Source organism: Pleurodeles waltl, chromosome 6 (assembly GCF_031143425.1).
Source record: "Pleurodeles waltl isolate 20211129_DDA chromosome 6, aPleWal1.hap1.20221129, whole genome shotgun sequence".
Lineage (NCBI taxonomy): Eukaryota > Metazoa > Chordata > Amphibia > Caudata > Salamandridae > Pleurodeles > Pleurodeles waltl.
Genome location: NC_090445.1, coordinates 1,221,412,207 through 1,221,438,429, shown reverse-complemented (window position 1 = coordinate 1,221,438,429; position 26,223 = coordinate 1,221,412,207). Strand labels below are relative to the sequence as shown.

Here is a 26,223-nt window from a genome sequence, read left to right as displayed (position 1 = left end):
GTTCCACAAGCAGACTAGAGCTCATCCGACTAGCTCTCATCTGCCCCTAGGCACTTGAGAAGGGATTTGAAAATGAACCCCTGCCCAAAACGGTGGCTTTCCTTAGCATCGGAGAAGTAGGCAGAATCTGGGCCATGTGTAATTCTGCACAGGTTGCCAGCCTTGATTCCTTTTCACTGTTTTCAGCTAAACCGTTGGTGGATGTGTGCAACAGCTCCTTAACCGATGTCATGGTGCCAGAGAAATAAAAAAAGGTCCTATGCTTAAAAAACAAATCTAATGGTGACCAAACTGTACTCTCTATCTCTCAGCCAATTACAGTGTTGTCTTTTCCAATACAAATCCTATAGAAGCATGGTAATCGGATCCTAGAGCCTGTACAGGCCTGCTTTCTACCAGCACAGAGTAAAGAAACATGACTGGTGTCAGTTCTGGATGACCTGAGAATGTCGGCAAACAAATGACATCCTGGGACCTTGGTCCTATTGGATCTGTTTGCTGCTATCAATAAAGTCTCATATTCCATCTGTTAAGCAGACTGACAGAGTAGCCGTGCTGTTTTTCAAGGTTTTACCGTTCCCTTTTGCCATACTTGGCCGTGTTTGTATAATTATCCCAGAATCAGAGCCACCACCTGGAGACAGAACACCCATTCCGAAAAAGACTCCAGTTTGTTGTTGGGACATGTCCCAGGTAGCCTCCTCAGTCAGTGGCTGTTGAACCCAGAGGAAGCTTGGGTGCATTTGTCCCAGAGCCTCTACAGAGCCTATCTTTATGGTTCACTCTCGGAATTTAGTTTGTCAGGGAAGTGCCCAGCCATAATTACTCTTTTATCACTACTTTAAAGCATGCCTTATCACTTTGCATGACTCAGAGGAGTACAGGGAGGAGATTACCTACCTCCCCATAGATAAACACTTCTGCCAGATCATGGAAGCATCTATATTTAAAGCAGTATCTCAAGTAGTAGCACCCTTGGAGCAAAAAATCCTCAGCATGGGGACTCAGTTCCAAAAAACCCTCGCACAGAGGGAGGATTCTGTGGGCCTCAGGCCCCACTACTTCATGGGCAGCTCTTGGAACCATCTTCAGATCCTAAACGCAAACGCATAGACGACCCAGGAGTCAATCTAGACACTTTCACCCAACTTAAGAAGGCGTTCATGGAATCCCAACCTTCCCACGCTGATTCACAGGCTCCAACTCCTGCCACCTCAGAAGACTCTTCCTTCCCCACCTCTCCCCGATTCTTTGGACGGGGACAACTCCCCTAACATCTCTGATGGGGAGGAGGACAGCAACAAGTCTTGGCGTCCTTCTGGCAACCAAGAAGGGGCTACGGCTCCCCATAGGCCTTCCCAAATTCCCAACTCTGACATGTTGGACCCTGATGACTTACTGCATCCATGTTCTGCAGAATGGTCGCTTGAGCCAAAGGCAGCATCCTATGTGGCATCCCAATTACGTAAAGCTTTAGATAAGGAAGCCCGTAGCCTTGTGGCAGAATGTCCCTATCCTTCCCAGGAGGGCAAGATCGCTTTTACTCCAGAAATTGATGCCAAAATGGCTATGTTTCTATAGGGAAATTTGTGAGGAGCTCCAAAAAGGAGATAGGCGGCTCCTGGCGAGCATGCCAGGATAAACTACTGGATGTGGTAGGCACTTTGTCCAAGATCTTGGATATGGCGGAAGACGCTAAAACATCAGGTGCCCTCATCCCTCCAGAAACCTTGTCTAGTTGGGTACAAAGGGCGATCATCTTTCTAGGGAACGCCAACTGTGTACTCTCTACGAAGAGCCTCAGATCTCTCTTGATCAAAATAGAACCAAAACTGTGTGAGTTGGTGACTTCAGAGGCAGGCCCCATCGCACAAGGGAATCTCTTTGAAGTTCATCTGCAAATTGGGAAAGTTTGTCGATACTTTTAATTCTCTCACAGGCCATTCCTGCAGAGTCAGTGGAGGTCTCAAATCTTTGAGTTCACCTCCCTCCCTTTCAGACTATCCTCCACTCCATGGTGTTTTACCAAGGTTTTGAAACAGGTGGTAGAGCACTTGAGGTCCCAAGGTATTCGTCTGATCATTTATCTGGACGATATCTTCATTATGGATCAATGCCCGGAACATCTGTACAGTCATCTCTAACAAACTATCAACCTTTTGGAGTCTCTCAGCTCTGTGATCAACGAGCCAAAGTGTTCTCTGACTCCGTCTAGATCAACTCAATTTATGGGTTTCCTAGAGGACTTTGTCAAAGCCACCTTGAGTCTCCCATCTCGGACGCTGCCCAAGAAAAAGTATGAATTGCGCAAAACTTTAGACAACACCTCGATATGCCTCTGGCAACTTGCCCGCATTGTGGACCTTTTGTTATTATCCATACAGGTAATTTTCGCCGGGTCCTCTAAACTGCCGGACCCTACAATGTCCAAACACTTCATCTCCAAGTTCCCTCTCTGTATCATAGAAAAACATGAGGAGATCAATTGCGTATAAAGTGATCCTCTGGATCGTATCCCTAGTCCGGATGCCCGCATAGTGTGACCCAGAGCGAGCTAGTGATGCCAAGGGCTCCATTGCAATGGCAAATAGTAGGGGCAGACAACAGGCAGCCCTGCCCCATGCCCCTCCCCACTCAAAAGCTCTCCGAGATGGGCTTACCTGTTCGGACCCAGGCTGCAGAGTTGGTATACAAGAGGAATGTCCAGGCCACAAAGTCCGGTCCCAGCCCATGAGTTCCATGACATCATATAAATAGTCCCATTCAAGGCTATTGAACGTCTTCTCGATGTCAACTGCCAGAACTGTGGCGTTTTCTTTATCGTAGGTGTCATCCTCCAAGACAGACATAAGCCGTCTTATATTGAAGGCAGTATTGAGCTTGGGGATGAATCCAGTCTGGTCCGTGTGGATCAGCTTGAACATATGAGGGAGCAGTCGAGAGGCCAGGACACTGCTCAAGATTTTGTAATCTACAATGAGTATTGAAAGCGGTCTATAGGTAACCTCCCTGGCTTCAGCAGAGGGACTATCAGTGCTTCTTTTGTGGATGGTGGTAAGCAGCCATTGGTTTTTGCCCCGTTGTGTAGCTTCACTAGCTGGGGTGGCCAATGCGGCTGCATATGCGCTGTAAAACTCGACTGGTATGCCATCTGAGCCGGGGACCGTACCTCGGGCCATTCCTGCTTCCAACCCAACATAATAATTTAATCTGACGCCAGCCTTTCGGGTTGGGGAGCGCACTGTGGGGAATTCTCCACAGGAGGGAAAAAGGTCATCTGCAGAAAGGTCCCTTCAAATAAACTGTCTGGAATTGATGGTAGGATCTTTCGCTGTGAAGTGTAGGACCAAAGATCAGGCCCAGTGTTGTGTCCTCCTCAAAATGGACAATGAAGCAGTGGTTTGCTACATCAACCATCTGGGAGGGACGAGTTCCAAAACATTCTCAGACTTCGCAATTACGTTTTGGACATAGTGCCTGGCCAATCACATCTCGGTCTCTGTGGAAGACCTTTCCACAAAATCCAACCAGGTAGAGGATTAGCACTTCCGTCATTGAGAGGACACCGGTATTTGGCAATTACACCCACAGGTGTTTCAAGTAATTCAGTCCAGATGGGGTCCCTTCACAAAGAACTTGTTCGCCTCTCAACTGGATCGTCAGTTGAACATTTAGTGTAGTTGGCGTCCAGATCCGAATGCAATGGCGACAGATGAGTTTCTCCAGAATTGGAGCAAGGAAAATGGGTACACGTTTCACCCAATCTCCCAAGTATTTCTTGAGAAGCTGCCTCTTTACTTGCCAAATCTTGGGCAGATAGCACACATAAAAGATACCGCTCGGCCTGGTCCCAATGGTTGGGTTGGTGTCAGCAAAGGCATGTGGATTCCGTTGGGCCAGATGTTGTCCACATCTTGAATTTTCTTGCCTCTTTAGCTTTGGAAGGTCTAGCTTACAGAATGATTAATATGTTTCAATTGGCCATCCCAGCAGGTCCCTCTCCTCTGGATGGGTGTCCGGTAGGAGAACATCGTTGGTTTGCAAATTTCTTTGTGGCATCAGGTTATCTGTTCCCTCCCCAAACCTCGGTACTTTTTCTTTATGGGACGTTGATCAAATCCTGAGACTATTTAAATCATGGCCTTCAAATAGATGTTTGTTGAGGAAGCAGATATCAGCAAAACTGGCTAATGTACTGTGTTTGGTGTCATGTTGCAGAGACTCGGACATACAGGTGCTGTAATTAACAGGTATACTCCGGAAGGAGTAACCTTTTGTATTTCCAGAAGAATGAAATGTAATTCAGAGGTGGTTTTATACTCACCCATTCCAGGTGTTCCAAAATAGTGTGTGGTGCATGCAATTAAGAATTATGAATCCATGACAGTAGATGTTCGTCCACATGGTGAACAACAATTACTGACTGCCCTTACCAAGCCCCACAGAGCGATTCCTTCTTCTACCATTGCCAGGTGCATCAGATGGGCTATTCAGGAAGCTGGTATTGACATTTCCAAGTTTGGAGCTCACTCAGTTAGGGGTGGAATCGCTTCCAAGACTTTTTTGTTGGGTGCCTGTTTGGATGACATTCCTAATGCTGGAGACTGGTCTTCATGTTTCACCTTTAAAGAGGTTTTATTTTAAACCTGTACCTCACCAGACATTGTTTGTGGTGGAACAACTTTGACCCAGCCTGATCCTCACCCCCGTTTCTGATACAGAATGAAAAATGTCCTACCTACTGTAATGGAAAGTTTAAATTCAATTAAGAACACAGAGGCGAGCATTAGCCCACCCTTAAGAGGATTTCAACTTGTTCCCACACTAACAGTTGATCTAAGAGAGATTATGCAAATATGATTAGGCGTTACAGGTAATCTTGCTTGTTGAATCTTATCTGGTCACATTGTTTGTCTAAAGTTATTTACAAGGCTTCCTCATGGTTCTTGTCAACCTGTATTATTGTCATCTATTTGAAAACGAGGTAGTATATTAGCATTATTTTCTTTCAGGGACAGAATCTTCTAAACAGGATTAAGGTCTCGGATTGGATGGACTGTTTTCCTTTCCCAGTGTTTCATAGTGTAAGGAAATGCCTCCTTGGCATGGTTACCCCCTGACTTTTTGCCTTTGCTGATGCCAAGTTATGATTTGAAAGTGTGCTGAGGCCTGCTAACCAGACCCCAGCACCAGTATTCTTTCCCTAACCCTGTACCTTTGTTTTCACAATTGGCACACCCTGGCACCCAGGTAAGTCCCTTGTAACTGGTACCCCTGGTACCAAGGGCCCTGATGCCAGGGAAGGTCTCTAAGGGATGCAGCATGTCTTATGCCACCCTGGAGACCCCTCACTCAGCACAGACACACTGCTCGCCAGCTTGTGTGTGCTGATGGGGAGAAAATTACTAAGTCGACATGGCACTCCCCTCAGGGTGCCATGCCAACCTCACACTGCCTATAGCATAGGTAAGTCACCCCTCTAGCAGGCCTTACAGCCCTAAGGCAGGGTGCACTATACCATAGGTGAGGGCATAGGTGCATGAGCACTATGCCCCTACAGTGTCTAAGCAAAACCTTAGACATTGTAAGTGCAGGGTAGCCATAAGCGTATATGGTCTGGGAGTCTGTCATACACGAACTCCCCAGCACCATAATGGCTACACTGAAAACTGGGAAGTTTGGTATCAAACTTCTCAGCACAATAAATGCACACTGATGCCAGTGTACATTTTATTGTGAAATACACCCCAGAGGGCATCTTAGAGATGCCCCCTGAAAAGATAACCGACTTCCAGTGTGGGCTGACTAGTTTTGCCAGCCTGCCACACACCAGACATGTTGCTGGCCACATGGGGAGAGTGCCTTTGTCACTCTGTGGCTAGTAACAAAGCCTGTACTGGGTGGAGGTGCTTCTCACCCCCCCCCCCCTGCAGGAACTGTAACACCTGGCGGTGAGCCTCAAAGGCTCACCCCCCTTGTTACAGCACCCCAGGGCACTCCAGCTAGTGGAGATGCCCGCCCCCTCCGGTCACGGCCCCACTTTTGGGAGCAAGGCCGAAGGAGATAATGAGAAAAACAAAGAGGAGTCACTGGCCAGTAAGGACAGCCCCTAAGGTGTCCTGAGCTGAGGTGACTCTGACTTCTAGAAATCCTCCATCTTGCAGATGGAGGATTCCCCCAATAGGATTAGGGATGTGCCCCCCCTCCCCTCAGGGAGGAGGCACGAAGAGGGTGTAGCCACCCTCAGGGCTAGTAGCCATTGGCTACTAACCCCCCCAGACCTAAACACACCCCTAAATTGAGTATTTAGGGGCTCACAGAACCTAGCAAGATAGATTCCTGCAACCTAAGATGAAGAAGGACTGCTGACCTGAAAGCCCTGCAGAGAAGACGGAGACACCAACTGCTTTGGCCCCAGCTCTACCGGCCTGTCTCCCCACTTCAAGAAAAACTGCAACAGCGGCGCGTTCCCCAGGGTCCAGCGATCACTGAAGCCTCAGAGGACTACCCTGCATCTAAAAGGACCAAGAACTCCCACAGCCCAGCAGCTCTGCTCCAAAGAAGAAACATCTTTGCAACAAAGAAGCAACTTTTAAAGACAACAAGTTTCCCGCCGGAAGCGTGAGACTTTGCACTCTGCACCCGATGCCCCCGGCTCGACCTGCGGAGAAACAACACTACAGGGAGGACTCCCCGGCGACTGCGACCCTGTGAGTAGCCAGAGTTGACCCCCTGAGCCCCCCCAGCGACGACTGCAGAGGGAATCCAGAGGCTCCCCCTGACCGCGACTGCCTGCTTCTAAGAACCCGACGCCTGGTAAAGACACTGCACCCGCAGCCCCCAGGACCTGAAGGATCCGACCTCCAGTGCAGAAGTGACCCCCAGGTGGCCCTCTCCCTTGCCCAGGTGGTGGCTACACCGATGAGCCCCCCCTTGGCTGCCTGCTTCGCTGAAGAGACCCCTGGGTCTCCCATTGAACTCCATTGTAAACCCAACGCCTGTTTGCACTCTGCACCCGGCCGCCCCGTGCCGTTGAGGGTGTACTTTCTGTGCTGACTTGTGTCCCCCCCCCCCCCCCCGGTGCCCTACAAAACCCCCCTGGTCTGTCCTCCGAAGTCGCAGGTACTTACCTGCTGGCAGACTGGAACCGGAGCACCCCCTTATCCATTGAAGCCTATGCGTTTTGGGCACCACTTTGACCTCTGCACCTGACCGGCCCTGAGCTGCTGGTGTGGTAACTTTGGGGTTACCCTGAAACCCCAACGGTGGGCTACCTTGGACCCAAATTTGAACCTTGTAGGTGGTTTACTTACCTGCAAAACTAAGAAACACTTACCTCCCCCAGGAACTGTTGAAAATTGCACTGTCTAGTTTTAAAATAGCTTATTGCCATTTTTGTGAAAACTGTACATGCTATTTTGCTAATTCAAAGTTCCTAAGTTACCTAAGTGAAATACCTTTCATTTGAAGTATTGACTGTAAATCTTGAACCTGTGGTTCTTAAAATAAACTAAGAAAAGATATTTTTTTCTATATAAAAACCTATTGGCCTGGAATTGTCATTGAGTGTGTGTTCCTCATTTATTGCCTGTGTGTGTACAACAAATGCCTTACACTACCCTGCGATAAGCCTACTGCTCGACCACACTACCACAAAATACAGCATTAGAATTAGCTCTTTTTGCCACTATCTTACCTCTAAGGGGAACCCTTGGACTCTATGCATGCTATTTCTTACTTTGAAATAGCACATACAGAGCCAACTTCCTACACATGGGAAATGTGGTTTGTACAGTTTAAAAAATGTTTGAATAATGACTTCTGGTGCAAGTAAAGAAGAAAGAACAGCCTGACCCTCGCCTCTCTGTCCTTAATAGAATTGAAACTTTCCGTTATGATAGCTAGGAAATGTTTTCATTAGTAACAATCAACATACACTTTATTTGTTTCCTGATTTTTGGACCCGGTCTTGGTCCAAATCTCCTTGCACGGCAGGAATAGTGAAGAATCATGTACATCCTTAACTAGAAAAATCCAGTTATGCCAGAAAGATCCAATACTTCTGATTAATCCTCACTGAGTAAATCCCTCAACATTCTGAGAATTCATACTCCATTGAAGTAAACAATCAATATCCATTTCTCTCTATGCATTAACCATCGAACCATCACAGCACATAGACAGATACTGGTCACAATGTGACTTGCTCTTTCAATTTGTAAATATAGTGCTTTTAATTGCATCATATTTTATCATTATAAATAATGATTATTATGTGTAATGATTTTGTGCAATGATTTTCTATGTGTAATTTTGAAACCCTGTAAAAGTTTCATGTGAATAGAAACAATCCTGCTACAGAAGCTGTAACTTGTTCAAGCTACAATCAAACTATGAATGCATAATTGAGAATAAAGGAATTTTCATATGGAATCATCAGATCATCTTGTACATTGTTTAATCCCCATTAAGAAGACTTGAAACTTTGTATTTTGTTCTTGTATTCACTTGTTCACCAACTGTATGATGCTCTGGAGTGCTGAGTTATATTTCAGAAAACAGGTTATATATAGATCCCCTGAAATGTTAAAATAAATATATGAGTTGAAAAATTACTTTACAGGAATGAACTGCTAGCCACACAATGAGTTTAGAGCTTAAATTGCAGAAAATGGTGATGTGGAGGATTTGGTTGAGGCTATCTATGGGATGTCCAGATTTGCACTCTTGTTAGAATTAGGACAAACTCATATTACTCTGAACTACTTCACAAGCGTTCTGACTTATTAGCACTAAATCCATTCAGCAAAAGAAGATACTATCTGCCATATCATTAAAGATATTGTAATTAACGATTCAAGTGCATTTTTAAGACTCCAATCTATGGCTGACTTCAAGAAGGCAAATTAAATACAGAAGGTCAGAGGGCTCTGACACATACAACACAAAAAGACTGGATCAAACTCAAAGCAAGATGAGATAGTTTTGAAAGATATTGCCATGAATATATATAAATAGGCTAAAATATGACCATATTCTGTACAATGGTCTGTACGAGCAACCTCAACAGTACTTAGTAAATGTCCAATTTCAAGAAAATAACAGATGGATACTGAAAGTGAAATAAGAACAGCTATTACTATAAGAGATAGGAAACTCACAGAAAGTATCACAAAACCTCCAAAAGATGCCCATAATGCCTCAGAGGAAATTCAACTTCTGGTGCAAGTGATTTTATTCTGTGAACTATTAAAATGGGAACAGAAGTGTTGGTTATTCCCTTATTGAAGAGCATTGCAGATTCATAAGGTACAAGAAGTGTTATCTTACAATATGAAATTTAACAATATCAATCTAAGTGCTAAGCTGGGATGTCCCATAGTGAACGGAGTATACAGTTCTCTTGCCAAACAGTTCATGTGGGAAGAATTTTAAATATTTTAACGTCCGTCTTTAACCAATACTCCATTAACTTCTTCTAATTCTTAACCTAAAGTTTCTCAGTTGTAGTGTTTATCTGTATTTTCAATTTAAAAAAATGTTTGCATAATGTATGTATACACTGACAAAATCAAAGATATAAATAACATCAAACTACTTAAAGTCATATAGTTCCCTCCCTCTAAATTTGTAAGACTTTTTCCTCATCTCTGCAGGATTCCAGAACATGTATTAAATACAATTTAAATAACTGCTAATGGCCAAATGTTTTTCTGGCTCTTCTTGAGATAGGGTCATACCAACACTATGCCTTCTTGCTTCTCTTCAGGTCAGTTCCTTCTCTTTCCATCCACCCTATGTTATGCATATAATTAATCAGACAATAAGTCTGGTGTCTGGGTCACCTAATGGGAGGGATCTGTAAGTTCAGGAGTATAATATAAACTAGAGATGAGTAAAATTGGCATACTTTTATTTTCTAGATTCATTTTCTCTAGACTCTTGAGAGGAATTCAGAACGCAGAAAAATCAATAAAGGCCCTGGTTCGTGCATGTGAAGTTCTGCTGCAAATTATTGTTCAATCAGGCCTAGCCAAATCAGGTCATCAAACACACGGTGCAGTGCCCACCACAGGCTTTACAGAAACCAGAGGAAGGAAAGGAAAGAAATCAGATAAATTCATAGCTTTTGTTCTGATTCTACAACACCTAGACAATATCTTAACACCTCCCATGCTGAGGACGGAACTGTTTCGACCTTAGCTGCGGTGCTTGTGTGCTGAGGACAGAATCTGTCCTCATCACATGACCACAAATTCCTCTGCTGTAAATGGCAGAGGGATTTCCTTTTTCATTTTTGAGCCTCAGCAGCAGGGGGAAGGAGCTTACCCTGTTGCCTGAGGTATTTTTTTTGGTCACTGTAATGATGATCAGCACACATGGTGGCCATCATTTCAGTGAACTGAAAGTGAAACGTGGCAATCTGCTCATTTCACTTTCAGAGCTCATGGGGCTATCTCAGCCCCGAGCACCAAATTACAAGAAGAGCGATCCCCAAGCAGGGATCCACCCCACTAGAAACCAGGGATTTCTTTTAGTGAAGGGAAGCGGCCGCTTGGGTAAGGGCCACTCCCCATCATAGGGCATTATTTTGGCCCTATTTGTAGGTCAATCTGCCCACAGGGAGGCCGAAAACTACTAGACAGCAGGGATTATTCTATTGTTTTTATTTGTAGGGGTGGGGGCTGCCCCCGGGGGAAACAAAGCCCACTAGACACCAGGGAACTTTTTTATTTTTATTTGTAGGGGTGGGGGCTGCCCAGCATGGGCATGGTCATGCCCCCACACCCCAAAAAAGATACCAAGCAAAGTTTGTGTGTGTGAACTGAAATTCGGTTGACGGTCTGCATGAACTGGTTTTGTCTGGCTGTGTGTGTACTGGCATTTGCCTGGCTGTGTGTGTACTGGCTTTTTGCTGAAGGCTTGAGCATGTGTGGACCTCCGCTTGGCCAGGGGTGTGCGTGGACTCATGCTTAGTTGGCGGTGTGGCTTGTGTGGATCCCTCAGCGTTTCCTTAACTAGAATCCCCTGCATGCCTCAAATTTAGCTAAAAAGTGACTTTTTTTCTCACATTTTGGTTTGGGAAAGTCATAGGATTACTGCACCAGTACAAATTTCCTACCAATCAGCATTCCCCTCGGTCTCCCAGTAAAAATTATACTTCACTTGTGTGGGTGCCCAAAGCAGGGTCAGCCTAAAAACATATAAAATTAAAAATTGAGGGGGAACCAAAGTAAGTCCAAAAGGTCAATTTACACATTTTTGGATCCTCCCTGTCACAGGCGCTAGGCCCTCCCAAGGTGCAGTTCATTCATTGGCTTTGGGTACCTTGGGTTCTTGGTGAACCTACAAGCCCTATATATCCCCGCAACCAGAAGGGTCCAGCAGACCTAACAGGATATATTGTGCTCGAAAATCTGCCCATGGATAGAAAAAGTTACAGATGAAACGTAAACAGAAATGGTATTCTTTTCAACTCAATTTCAATATTTTCTTTTAATTCAACTGTTATGTTATACGGGAAAACTTTGAAGGATCTACACAAATGACCCCTTGCCGAATTCAGAATGATGTCTACTTTTCAGAAGTGTATAGCGTTCCAGGATCCACCATTAGTTTAAAACTCATTTCTGTGACTAACTAGAAGGAGGCTGAAAGCACAAAAATTAGGAAAAATGGGGTATGACCCAGTAAAATGCCAAAACTGTGTTGAAAAATGTGTTTTTCTGATTCAACCTTTAGAATCCCCAGGATGTTGGAAAACAAAAGGACGAAAATTCGGCATGGATAGCTTATGTGGACAAAACGTTATGGGGGCCTAAGCACAAACTATCCTATCCAAAACAGTCAAAAAAGGCTTGGCAGCAAAGGGGTTTAAGGGGTGTGTAAAATCAAAGGGAGCATTTTTTCTCTACTATATGTTTTATTGGATGTTTTTCTCACCTAATGTATTTACTCGACATAACAAGAAATGGTTTGGTAATTTTAAATGCCCTTTAGCATACATTTTCTCAAATAGTATGTCTCTGTGAGCAAAACCCTCAGCATCGTATCCTAACCCTCATGACCTCCTCAAAATAATCACCTCTGAGGACTGATGGTGGGGTCCAGGACAGCCAACCTCCAAAGAATCACCATTTCATCACACATACTGGCACAAGCATGGGCAGCCACTTCAGACTGGCCATTGCTACGGCCAGTGTGCCCACTGGCACTGCTGTGGGATGCAGATGTGCGCACACTGTACCACCAACCAGTTATCTGCAAAAAAATAAGAATTATTAGATGTAAGTTAGTGTATATTCCATGAGACCGCAGGTTTTTGGAAAACAAATTTTCGTAATTATTAAATGTACTGCAAAACAACATAAATCACAGTCAGACAGCAGAGTCGGAAGCTAAGAAATAAATGTTACTTGCATTATAGGTATCATCAGTGAAGAGAAACACTACAACATCCAGACTGTATTTAAAATACTTTGCACAGGGAAACAACTCTAAATAGTCAGATTTCTTCATTGTGAATCTACCTTACAGCACAAATGTAATCTCTTGATTTGGTTAACCACCTTTTATTTAAAAAAAAAAAAATACACATGAAAATTTGCCAAGGACCGTATCATATACGATAATGACCAGAGTACAACATACCTTTCATTACCACTGTTGAGGAAGGGGAGGAGCCTTACGATTCACTTGTGGCTTCGCCTCTCACGAGTCACAGTCAACCAATCTCAACAATGATTATAAATAAGGAGTCACAATGAAGTCCCTGACGCAGAGCAGCAGAATTACATCTTGGAGTATGGTCCTTTTGAAGTGCTCTCACGTGATAGATTAGTGTAAGTGCAAGTCAAGTACAGACCATAACATCCTGTCTTTCCTGGGGATGAAAGAGTACAGGAAACTGATGCAATTTCTTCTCTGGCGTGGAGCAACAAGTTTGAAAACTCTTTTGGAGCACTGCTTGCACATTCTCTTGCAGCAGCCATTGTTGGTCTTGGTTGATGCTGTGCCAATATGGTGGAATATCTGGTGCAGTGGTGTGGAATGGCAAGCAGTATTCGAGGATGATGATGGAATGCATTCACTGGAATGCGGTTACTTCCTCCCACTGAGGGTGGTATAATAGATGCAGTCCCCAACAGGTTATGAGTAGTCCAGAGAATATGTGGAAGATAAGCTTTTAGGTAGTCCATACCTTGTTATGATGCCTTTGGCCTTGACACAACTTTTTCCACAGAATCCACTTCTGACGTATGATTTGGTTATTGGTTTTCAAGAAAGACTGCTGCCGCTAGTATGGCTGTCTCTTGGCAGTGCCAGCCATCCTTGCAGTTGCCAGTGTTTGCTGACAGCAAAACTCAGTCTTCAGTGGCTGGGTTTGTGGGATACCATGGCCTTTGTTGTTTGTATCCTTTTATCTTTTCCAGCATGGAATCCATTTGGGTGCCAAAGAGATGCTGCCAGTCAAAGGGGCGGAGGTTAAGGTGTTGTTACACTTCCAGGTTGAAGACAGACACCCCTAAAGCAATGCATTTCTGTGAAGGACGACAATGAATGTCTCACACGAGGCAGCATCATCTAATGCATGTCTGATATTTGCTTTCAAAATACATTTTTACTTCTTGAACAATGTCTTTGCCTCTCTTTCAATATGCTTCTAGAAAATGCTTGGTGAGCTTCTTCATCTACTCCCATTAGTATCTATCTCGAAAGCAAACTGAGTGAGCTGGTGATTCGCCTTTGAGTGCCACCGCCCACTGCCACCACTTGCTGCAACATTGATATCCTTGGTCTTTATCGAGCAGAGATGTTATCCCTGTGGCCTGAGCAAACACCCTCTTATGTGCTATGCATACGATGACGGAATCAGGTGAAAAATGCCTGGTAATATAAATGCGATCTTTAGGCTGCCTTCTATCCCTTCTCCACCCAGCGCATGCCAACACGTTTTCACTGGATCTTTGAAGTTTTCGGCACACTTAAACATGCTCTTAAGCATAGGGAAATATTGGACTCACTGCTTGTTTTTTTTGAGAGGCTATCAATGAGACAATCCTCTTCCTCCACATGGAGTTTAAGTTTATGGTGGTCTGTTGCACATTGTATAACTGCATGATATGGAGTTGTGTTGTAAGGTGGGAAGGATTTTACAAGATATGGCTCTAAAGACTGCTCGTTTAGAAGGTAACATTATAATCATGCCAAGGGTTGTCTTCATCATGAGTAGGCATAGGATCATTATATGGATTCAGTTGCTCTTCAGTAGGCTGAACAGAGTACTGGTGCAAGGCTCAGGTCCTTGGTTTCGAGGCTCTGGAAGGTGAGGCATTCCCAGCACCAAAAACGTCTTTCAGGGACGAGGTGCCTCTAGAACAGTGGGCAGCATAGACTGTCAAGGCCTCTTCGGAGGGAATTCAGGGCTTAAAGTCTGGCTCTCCTGGTGGCATTCCTAGCCGTGGAGCCTAGGCTCTTCTCAACGCTAAACTTGGAGACATGGTCCTGTATGTAAATGTCAGGGGTGGCAGCGGGTGGAACGGCAGGGATTTGAGTATACTGAAAACTTTAAGTGTGGTCTTTGACCCAGATATGGAATTCGTCAAGGGTTCTGGAGACAACTGATCTTAGAAGTCAGAGTTATCAGAGTACTAGTATTCTGGCCTCCGCTCCTCATATATGTCCTATAATGTGAAGATCATCTATGCCTTCAGTGGCAGATACTCTATTGCACCAAAAAGCTCTACTGGCGAACAGGAGAAATCATAATGGTCCTTTCGAGAGACAGGTTACAGAACTGATGCTGGCTCGAACTCAGCAACCAGGGCTAGACAGCCTCCCACCAAGTTTTATAAGCATGTCTCCAAACTTCTATCAGATAAACTGCTGGAGGTATGGGAAGAAGCATTAAAATGTGGATGCCTGCCTGACTCAATGATGGAGGCAACCGCAATAATAGTACCCAAACCTGGTAAGGACCCTTCAGACAATAGGACAGAAGAGAGTGGTGCTGATTTTGTGGCAGCATCCCTTGGTATAGAAAAAAAGTTCAACTCACTAGGATGAACTTTCTTATTTGAGGAACTGAGGGATTATGGGTAAAACCTATTGAGCTAAAATGAATAAAAGTTCAAACTGATGAGCTTATCTCAGAAAGTTGAGAGCCAGGCGTGGGACTAGACAGGGATGTTCACTCTCACCATTATTTTTGTGCTTGCGACTGCTTGTCTGCTCAGATTTAAAATATGAGAATGGAGCATTAGAATTGGGGACATGAACCTGGTCTCGCTTTATGCGACTGACACACCTGTATATTAGTCACAGTCTGCAAAAGCAGTCCTACGTATTTCGGAGGAATACCACATAGCATCAGGATTAAAAACAAACTAGGCCAAAATTGGTCTCTTCCTTTTGGATGTGCTGGCAAGACTCGGGAGCGATACCCTGCCGGAGTTAGTATGATGTGGCAGTTCAAAAGCTTACAATATTTAGGAAACCAGATGAAGGGATGTATGATGGAACAACGCATGCACCAACCACGCATGCCTGAACAATGCGGTCGGAACAACAAATGCGTTGTTTCCACGAATGCCTTTGCCATGCATGCCTTTCCAATGATTTTCTGTGGAACGGCATGTGTGGTATTCAAATGCCATTCCCCCCACTAGCCCTAAAAATACAACTACCCGACCCGCCCTAAAAATACAACTACCCCGACACCCCCACCCACCCCTAAAAACTATCTTGATACCTCCCACCCACCCAGAGCCCTAAAACCTACACCGACCCCCCCACCCGCGCAAAAAAGAACGGACCCCCACCACAAAAATAGAACTACCCCACCCCTAAAAACAAAATTACTCCGACCCCCAACCCTAAAAGTAGAACTACCCCGACCCTACTACCCGCCCTAAAAATACAACTACCCTGACCCCACCCCAAAAAGAAAACTACCCGACACCCCACCAGCCCCTACAAACTACTCCTATAACCCCACCCACCCAGAGTCCTAAAACCTACCCTAAAACCCCACCCGACCTAAAAACAACCGACCCCACCCCAATAACAAAACTACCCAGCCTCTAAAAAGAAAATCACCCGACCCCCCCCACCCCTCCCCTAAAACACCAACCTAAATACAAAATTAACCCAACCCCCCACCCCAGCCCTAAAAACCATACTCCCCTGACCCCCACCACCCCACCCTTTAAAAAAAAAAAAAAAAAACAACCACCCCACCCCTAAAAACTACCCCTTCCTAGCCCCACTTACAGTGTTCTACAACTACCCCAACCCTAAAAACAAAATTACTCGAATCCCCACCCCTAAAAGCCCTACACCCCCAACCCACCCTAAATACAACATTATCCTGCGTCCCCCAGACCCCCACTACTGCCCCTTCAAACCCGAAATCCCCCCACCGGCCAAACTACCACATGAACAGGGAAACATGATCTGGACTACTATTATTTCTCATCCCAGTTACAATTCCTCCCTCAGTAGTTAGGTAAGTGGCCAACCACGGAGCTTTCTCTGATGGCGGTTGACCATAAATAAGAATAATTATCTTTAGTCTTATACCTACAACAAAACAGCCCAAAATTTCGCCCACCTGATGACCTTGATGTCTAAGATCTGGAACAGAGTGGTGAAAGTGGAGTTTGAGGAGAAGACTGAAATATGGGGTATTTCTCAATTCTGAAACGTAAGTACACATATGAAAGTACCAGAATGGACAATGGATCGATGCAAAGGATGTGAGATCTCTACTGTAAAAACCGCTTCCTGACATTCAATCAGACATGAGAAGGCTTCAGCGTTAGACCTGGCCAATTTCTCATGTGCGCCCAGTTGATGGGAATAGCAAGATCCTCATGGGAAGTATTTCCGTGTAGATCACTGGTAAGACACATGCCTGCAGAACAGCAGAACGTGGTGAAGGGATAGATCTATTTCAGAAATGTATAGTCTTGTGCAGGAATCGACAAACTCATGTGTAGGGTATCAAAAACAAATCAGAAATTGATACTGGAGAAGAAATGCAGGAGATCGTGTGTGAAAGGTGCTGCTATACAACATAACAATGGCAAAGCAACAAACCTTTTGGATCACTTGGCTTTGCCAAAGCAGTTTGTTCATACGGTGCACCACTTGCAAAAAATAAAAAGGTGCAATGACTTGATCGTTGTTGCATCGTTTTGTGGATAGGCCGACAGACTCAGGCAGGGCATGTTGTTCCTGTTTTTATTTAGTAATTCAATACATATCCAATATGGCTTTAGTGAGAGAAACTAAAAAATGAATTCTTTTTTGCATGAAGGTGTAAAATAATAAAAAAGGACTTCGGGAGGGGAGCAGTAGCATACGAGGGAGATAGAAAGACAGGGGCTGACGAGAAGTACAAGGGGGAGAGAGCAACACCAAGCACTGGAGAGTTTGGGGGAAGAAGCACAAGACAGGGAGCGAGCAGCAGAAGAAGAAAGCAACAGGGCATGGGACTATTTGGCAGGAGGAGAAGAACATGAGGGAGTTACTTTTCCTATTTCCAGACAGACAAAGTGTAATTCTAGGGTAGTTTCCTAACCTGAGTTTGTGCAAGAGCTAAAGCTATGTGTTGTTTGATGTCTCAAGGCTTATGAGGCTTTAACAGAAGAGGTTCACCATGCTGTGGAACGTCAACTGTTGATTGCCTTCCATAAGCCCTTTGAAGCAGTCTCGTCTCTCACTATAGCTCGATAGGTGAGAGACATCCTGTAACAGTTGACATTTTAATTTTTGGAGTGCATTCTCCGAGTGGTGTCATGGCATCTAAAGAGATTTCACTGGGTGCTCGCCTTAGGATATCTTCAGCACAGCTGACCAGTCGTCAGATTAGATCTTTAAGGCTTTCTACTTTAAACTATTGACTCATATGGCTACACTGGTAGTAGGTACGCTTTGAACATGCATAATCTGAGCCTCCGGTCCTGACATAGAATATTAATTTTCCTAGCTATCTTGAAGGACACTTTCAATTCTATTAAGGACAAAGAGGGGAGGATAATTCCCACCCACACCAGATATCTTGTACCCACCCAAATGAGGTGTTAAGATTCAACAGAAGCCTAGAATGCTTCTTAAGGAATAATTATTTAAGGACTTCTGGTATGGTTATTAGTTTTGGCGAATGTCTAATATAATGTTGAATATTGTAAGGAAGAATGTTATATAGTCAAATTTACATTGTTTTGGTATGGTACGGACTTTATTGATATTATTATGGTTTATAGTGAATATCTCTGATTGGTGATGTTCCACAGGTTTCCAATAGAATATTACAGGATTATTTCTATTGTTGGAGGGAATTAAGTTTCCAAGCAAGAATACATATAATTTGAATGGGTTTTGCTTGTTTGGGAGCATCTGTTGCACAAAAAAGAGGGGACAGAAACAGTGATAGACTATATGAGAAGGACATGTTAACGGATTGGTTTTGTTTTGTCTCTTTACCGATGTTTCTTGAGAAAGGTAGTTTGTTAATAAGGCTGCTGTGGAATAAATTGAAGAAAGATGGTGCATAATCTTCGCCTCTGTTTACTTAACAGATTTGAAACTTTCCTTCATGATAATTAAGAAAATTTACATTCCTACAAAGAGCATAGCTTACCCTGAAGATACTATCTAGAATATACCTAGATGATACAGTTCAGTGACCTGGATATACTTCCCAGAAAGAAGACTTCATCCATATAATATAGCAGTACCAAATACTGCTTAGCTTCTGGGAAAATGTGGTGGGACATTTGAGATCTGCCCGTAGCATGTCTCAAAGGTGTTTACTGCTTCTACATCCCTTACAGAAACAAGAAAAATGAAATTCACAATAGTGGCTCTGTCTACTTTTCCTAGCCAAAAGGAGTGTTAACATAAACTAATTGCCATAGCTGGGACTGTTGTTTGATGACTGGCAAAAGTCTTGACATAGTGGCTTTCAGAAGAGCTATGAATGAAGGTAGCAGACACAGATCCAAAAAGACAAATACAAAATGAAATAGAGATTTTTATATAGCGCAGCTTATCACCCGTGAGGGTCTCAAGGCGCTGTCCATGGCCACGGGGAGATTAAGTGATTTGCCCAGAATCACAGGATGTTGCGCCAAGGCTCAAACGTGGGTCTCCAGCTCCAGAGGCAGTAGCTCTGACCACTGTGCTACATCCTCTCCACAGAAAGATCTATCTGAATGGAGGGTAATATATGAGAAAGAGGCAGGAAAAAACAGCCCCAGTATTTCCTAGCACAGTGAGGGTTTCAGGGGAAGCATCACAAGTCACCTTAAAATAAACTTCAAAGAAAAAGCACTTACAATGTCAACATCCAACATTAGATGATAGGAGTATTCAAAGCAAGTGATCTACAGTAATACATGCTGCAAACTGATTATGAACTAAAATTGAAAAAAACTAAAATTCACAAGTTATGAATAGCTCCACAATCCACAACTCATGCAACAGACATACAAATGTTAATTTTCACCCCACATGCAATTCTTATCATCTCATCCTTGATGCAATTACAAATTTCATAAATTATCTTTTCAGTCAGATTACACACCACAATACCATGAATTCCATCAATTACACACCTAAGAATATACTTTGTGTTATTTATTAACATTGTGATTTTAGATGTTTTAACTTGTTGATAAAAATACTATGAGTTTAAGTACGGGCACCAATTCCTATATCAAAGCAAGGAGTCCCATCAAGATCTATCATAGTGCTCCTCTTTAGTGCGGGAGTCAGCCACCTGACATCGCTTGCACTCCCTCCACAGTGCATCTATCAGCGATTGAGCAAACCTGGCAGGTTTTCAAAGGACCCTCTGGTGCATGCACAAGAGGTATTCCTCTTTTCCCCAGCAGCCCAAGGCTGTCTTTTTGGTAACGACAATCAGCACTCAGTGCACTGACATCATTACTACAAAAGTGTAAGTAAAATGAGCCTATCAGCTCATTTTACTTGCACTGCAACAGTGCAAGGGGGTATCTCACCACCCAAGCACTGATTGAGTTAGCAGAGATAATTCTGGAAAGGGAAGAATCTCTTCTTTTCAGTGGTATCTCTACCAGGTGGATCCATCTTTGGGTATTGCCGTTGGAGAGTGGCCCTCGAACAGTGATCCACAGACTAGATACCAGGGATGTTTGTAGGAGGAGCGGCCCCTTGGCCAAGGGCTTGTGCTCTTGTAATTCCTGGTTCTGGTTACCTAGTGGCAGTTTTCCCCTCCCCAAAAAAAGGTGCTCCTTTTTGACTAGTTCATGAATGGAAAGTTTCAGGGTGATCTATCTGTCAAGTGGGGTCTGGAAAAAAAAAAAAAAAAAAAGGGGGTGGGTGGGGTGAGACCCAAACGTAAAATCCCCATGCAGATTCCATATATGTTTTTAGGCAGGGATACAGGAGAAACTGCAGAAATAACACCAAATTTGGCAGGAAGCTTGATCTTGGTCAGTAGATTACGCTTTTTGTGATTTGGTGTAAATCCATTCAGTTGTTTTTGAGAAATTAAGGTTAAATTGTATATTTGGATGGTTGGGTAGGCGAGAGGCTCGACAGACTCTTGTGGGAGTGCCATTTCAAAAATGGATTGGCCCAGGGAGCTTTATTTCCCCTGGGTTATCGCAGACTCTCGCAGGAGCAAGCGCTCTGATTGGCTGCCAACAACATCAGAAAAATGCTGCTAGCAGAAATTACAAAACTTGATCCCCCGTCTTAAGTTCTAAAAGAAAAATAATATAAGGGGGCAGGATATGGATCCCCCGATCCCCTAATGCCCCATGAGGGGGTCCCAAAAGGATCCCTTGCACAACCGAGGTAAAAAAAAACTGAGAAACAAAAACAAAATTAGCAAAAATTGCCACAATCCCATAGTGTTAGACCTGTAAGCCTTAGGGTGCTCTTCCCCCAAACTGTTTGCCTGCTTGCCTCCATCTTGTCTGGATTTTTGCTCTGCTGGCCTTAGGACTCTGTGCACTTTACCACTGCTAAAGTGCATGTGCTCACTCCCCTAAACACGGTTTGATTTTGGCATATTTAATTTACATGTAAGTCTTACTAGTGGGCTCCATCCAGTTGAGTAGCACATTTAAACTTGTCCCAGGCCTGCCACTGCTACCTGAAGGAAGTGTCCCACTGCCATGACAACTTGGCATTTAAAAACCCTTGCCAAGCCTTAAATTCCCCTTTCATTACATATAAGTCACCAATAAGGTAGGCCCTAGGTAGCCCATAGGACAGGGTGCTGTGTAATTAAAAGGTAGCACATGTACCTTTTAGTTTTACATGTCCTAGTAGTGAAAAACTTCTAAATTTGTTTTCTCACTACTGAGTGGCCTACACCTCCCATAGGGTAACACTGGGGATCCCTTATTAAAATTAATAAGTTGTAATTTGTCGAGCAGAGTTCATAGATATGTCATGTTTAGTATCTATGACCTGGTAATGATAAACCCTCTTTAATGGTAAAGTCTGATTTATCATTACAAGTTTGAAAATGCCCTCTCTGTCTGCAGCCTGCCTTAGGTCCCATGACTGGGTGTAACTGACAGTTGGGACTTTGTGGACTCACCCCCGACAGTCACACAATAGTGAGATTAGCAAGCCCTGAAAGGCCTTTCCACTGGCTGAGGGAGGAGCTATAAGAGCCCCTTTCACATCTGAATGGGCTGAGCTCTGCTGCCACACAATAGGCTAAACGACCCTGCAGTGTCCGTGCAGCCAGCTAGGAGCCAGGGCAGGGGAGGCAGGAAATTCCTGGAACTTCAAATAACTCTTCTTGAAACTTCAACCAACTTCTAGGAGCAGGACACCAGGGTATATAAACTATCAGACCCTACTCAGTTCAATACTGGACTTGTGGAAGGTTTCAGGGGACTGCCTGCTGCTCTGACCTATTGTGCACTCTGCCAGACTGCTGCTGTACATGGAGAGCCTGCTTTGCTGCCAGAAGCCTGCTCGGAACCTTCAGAGGCCAGCCCTGTTGTAGAGCCCTGCACCACCACCTACACCCAGGACTTCAGAAGTGACTCCAAGGGCTAGTTCAAAATTTCCAAAAGTGAGGAATTAAACAAAATGTGGCTCAAAAGTACTCTGAGAACCAGCAAGAGAGCGGGGACCAACCTGCTCGTCTATCTGCCCGAGGGTGCATCGCCAGTTGGATTGACTTTGCGGCTTCTCTAGCTACGTCCTCCTCCGCAGCAGCAAATCCTTTTTAGCAGCTCCTCGCAAAAGGTGTATCCGACCCTGTGGAACTGTCTTCGGCTACAGTCTTCTGCTTTGTCCTGCTAGAGGTTTTTCGACTTCTATCTCAATGGTTAATTACGAAGGTAAAAATCTTCACTGCAGCTTTACTCCATGGCAATCTGACAACGTCGCTCCCTCCTCAAACACCCCTGCATCCTTGCCCACTGAACTTCTACCTTCTCAGAGACTTTTTCTTAAAAAGCTTTCCAAGTCTGAAGGTAAGGGCTGACCGGGCCCAATCCAGTTTGTGTATCTGAATCGCGCTCCATTGCGGTTGGCCTTAAATTTTGACTTTGCCCCAGTCTAGTGTAAAAAGATGTCAGTGGTTGGTGCTTTTTGTTTTTAAGCTCTAAAACTTTACACATGTCATCACTCCAGTTATGCTAATTGGATTTTGATGGTTTTGGTGTCAAATAAATTAGTACAAAATTCTCTATTTTTCTAAACTGATTTGGGATTTTCATTGTGTTGTGTTTTGTTGTGACTGTGTTGCTGTTTGTGTACTGCATAAATACTTAACACATTGTCTCTAAGTTCAGCCCAATGTCTTTTTGTGCCAAGCTACCCAGGGTTAAGCACAGGTTAAATTAGTGACGTTTTGTGGTTCACCTTACAAGGGACTGTGGCTGTTGGTTGACCAGTCAACCAACAACCCAATTTCTCACATTGGTGTTCAGCGGTGTGGAGCAGGACTTCTGTTTGTGAAGTACCATACAGTGATTTGTGTTACACAAAAATTCCACATAATTTGGCATCAGAACTGATTTTTTTATTTTTTTTATTCTCCTTAGTTTCCATTGCCATTTTCTTATTTTTTCTAATTTATTTAACCCTACCTTCCTCTACTACCATGGAAATGGAACTGCTCAATGTTGAAAACCTCACCAAGGCTGAGCTGCAAAAGCACTGCAAGAAGAGAGGGGGTTGAATGCGGGCAAGAAGGCTTCTAAAGTGGACCGCAGACAGCCATCCGGGCCTATAAGAAGGTCAAGAGGCTGCAAGCAGTGACAGAGAAGGATGATCCTGAAGGGGTCCTGGGACCAGATGAGGAAGAGAATCCAAACCCAGATGAGAACCCAGAGCTGCAGGAGGAACACTCTTCCCTGCCCAGGAGGAGAATCAGGGTGCCAGAATGGTGCAGGGAGCAGAGTATCTTCAATAGGCCTGTAAAAAGTGGAGTTGGAGGACAGGAGGGAGAAAAGGAAACAAACTGGAGCTAGAACTCCCAAGGCTAAGGGTGGAGGAGAAAAAGATCATGCTGGCTCATGAACAGAGAATGAAGGAGCTGGACATAAAAAACAAGCAAGTGGAGTCCAGCAGTAATGGTTGCAGCAAATCTGCAGTGTCTACTGGATCAATCAATCTAGGATTTATAGAACGCACTAATCACCTGTTAGGGTCTCAAGGTGCTGGGGATAGGGAGCTATTGGTCGTAGAACCATGTCTTGAGGTGTTTCCTGAATGTCAAGAGGTCTTGGGTCTGGCGAAGGTGGAGCGGTAGGGAGTTCCAGGTCTTGGCGGCTAGGTGAGAGAAGGATCTTCCTCCGGTGGTGGTGCGGCAGATGGAGGCGAGGGCGAGGCTGCCGGAGCGAAGATTGCGGGTGGGGGTGTAGAAGGTGAGTCTGTCATTGAGGTAGGCTGGGCCTGTGTCATGGAGGTCCTTGTGTGCGTGGATGAGGAGTTTGAAGGTGATCCTCTTTGACACTGGTAGCCAGTGAAGGTCTCTGAGGTGGGGGGAAATGTGGTTGCGGCGTGGGATGTCCAGAATGAGGCGGGCGGATGCGTTCTGGATTCTTTGCAGCTTTGTTAGGAGTTTGGTTGTTATTCCTGCATATAGGGCGTTTCCGTAGTCCAATCGGCTGCTGACCAGGCCTTGGGTGACAGTTTTCCTGGTTTCGACAGGAATCCACTTGAAGATTTTGCGGAGCATGCGGAGAGTGTTGTAGCAGGAAGAGGAGATGGCATTGGACTGCTGAGTCATGCTGAGTGTGGAGTCCAAGATGAAGCCTACGTTGCGTGCGTGGGTGGTGGGTGAGGGTGTGGTTCCTAGGGAGGTGGGCCACCAGGAGTCATTCCAAGCTGAGGGGTTGGTGCCAAAGATGAGGATTTCTGTCTTGTCTGTGTTTAACTTGAGGTGGATTGATTCCATCCAGCTGGCGATGGGGTGAAGTCCGTTGTGGAGGTTGTTCTTTGGATAGGTGAGAGTCCGTATAACCAAAGACCTGGTGTCCAGTTATGGGGTGGGGGATGAAATAGATAAGTGGCTTTTAGCCTATGAGGTAGTCCTGAGGGTACATAAGGTTCCAGAGGAGTACTGGGGAAAGACTTGTCGAAGTATATGTCTCAGGGGGAAGGGACACACTCCTGACAGTAGAGGTCGAGGACCAAACCAGGTATGCCCCCCATGAAGGTCATTCTTCTGTCTAAATCTGGGTTGACCCCTGAAAAATACAGGCAGAATTTCAGGGACAGCCACAAACTTCCAAACCAGTCTAGGGTGGACTCCATTGATTATGACAGCAAGGCACTGAAGGCTGTGTGAGGGGCAGCAAGGTAGATGATTTAAATGGGCTGTATAACTTGTCTGTGAGGGAGCACATGCTCAATAGTAATTTTACAGAGCTGTGCCAACACCTGGTAGACAGCAAGCAGCTTAACCCCAGGAAGCTGGCTGAGTAGGCAGACCTCTGGGCCTGCACCGGGGTGTCCAAAAAGGGTACTCCCAAAAGGGAGGCTAGGGTTCCCACCTCAAGAAAGAGGGGGGAAGATAAAAAAAAGAGTCATCTCAAGGACCCCAAAACAGTTCTCAGGGGAAAGGGTTCCAATCAGGTCACCAGTAGAAAGGTTTCTCAGACAAGAACAAATCCAACCTCAAGTGCTAAACGTTTTATGAATAGAGGCACTACATGGGTGATCGCAAGTGCCCCAATAGGGCACAGCCTCCCACTGGAGGTTAAACCCCAGTGTTGGCAAGAGTAGTGCTTGGGGAGGAGATGGCCCCAGTTGGGGGGGGGGGGGTGTCCTATGGCTTTAGTTCCCTGTAAGTGGGGGTGGTGGGGTTCTCAGGTCCTCAGAGTCGCTGTGAGCCCTGCCATGACTGTAGACTGTCTACTTGGAAACGACCTGGAGCACACTGCCTGGAAGGACATGGAGCTCAGGTCACACCCGAGAGTGTTGGAGTTGCCTGAGTGGGTCTGTGTGACCAACAGGACCATGGCTACCCAGAAAGGGAGTCAAGAGGGTTTGGAGCCTGGAAAAATGGCCCAGACAGCTGCCAAGAGAGGAAAGGGCAGGTGGCTGGGAAACCAGACCCTGTTTGTCTCCCAGAGGAGGTGGATGGGTCGCTGAAGGCAACCCCAGATACCACTGAGGAGGACACTGGTTCCTATGGTGCCCTTTCTCAGCTTGCCAGATGGCAAACAGAAGGAGGACCCGCCAGGGAGGAGTTTTGTCAAGCACAGAAGGAGTGTTCAACCCTGGAGGGCATGAGGCGGAAAGCTGAGACCCAGGCAGCTGGTGAAACCGCTAGAGATCACTGCATTTACTAGGATAAGGACCTCCTGTACAGTGAACCCAAGGCACTTCTGCATGGGGGAAACAAGAGCCCTAGTTGTCCCCCAGTGCTACAGGGATATTTTATTGAAGTAAGCCCATGAGATTGCCCTGGCAGGACATCCTGTGCAGGACAAGACCTTTGCCAGGTGTACTTTCCACTTTTACTGGCCCAGGAGAAAGATGTCCCCAGAAGCATTCTGCAGGACATTTGTGACTTGGCAGGCCAGTGGGAAATCAGGAAGAAAGCAGAAAGCTCCCTTGCAACCCTTTCCTGTTGTTGGCACCCCCTTTGAAAGAGGGGGCAACAACATTATAGGTCCCCTGGCTCCCAAGACAGCCTCTGGCAACAGATGTTAATGGACCATGCTACAAGATATCCAGAGGCCATGC

At 45.1% G+C, this 26,223-nt stretch overlaps 1 protein-coding gene across 2 annotated transcripts in view; it reads right to left on the bottom strand.

Moving 5' to 3' along the window:
• Window positions 1–26,223, bottom strand: part of ZSWIM8 (zinc finger SWIM-type containing 8) — a 2,332,791-nt gene that overhangs the window by 1,681,014 nt on the left and 625,554 nt on the right. For both annotated transcript variants that reach the window (XM_069240531.1, XM_069240532.1), the window contains exon 9: window positions 12,086–12,261. In XM_069240531.1, the coding sequence (XP_069096632.1) occupies window positions 12,086–12,261 (176 nt within the window). The remainder of the gene's footprint in view (window positions 1–12,085; window positions 12,262–26,223) is intronic.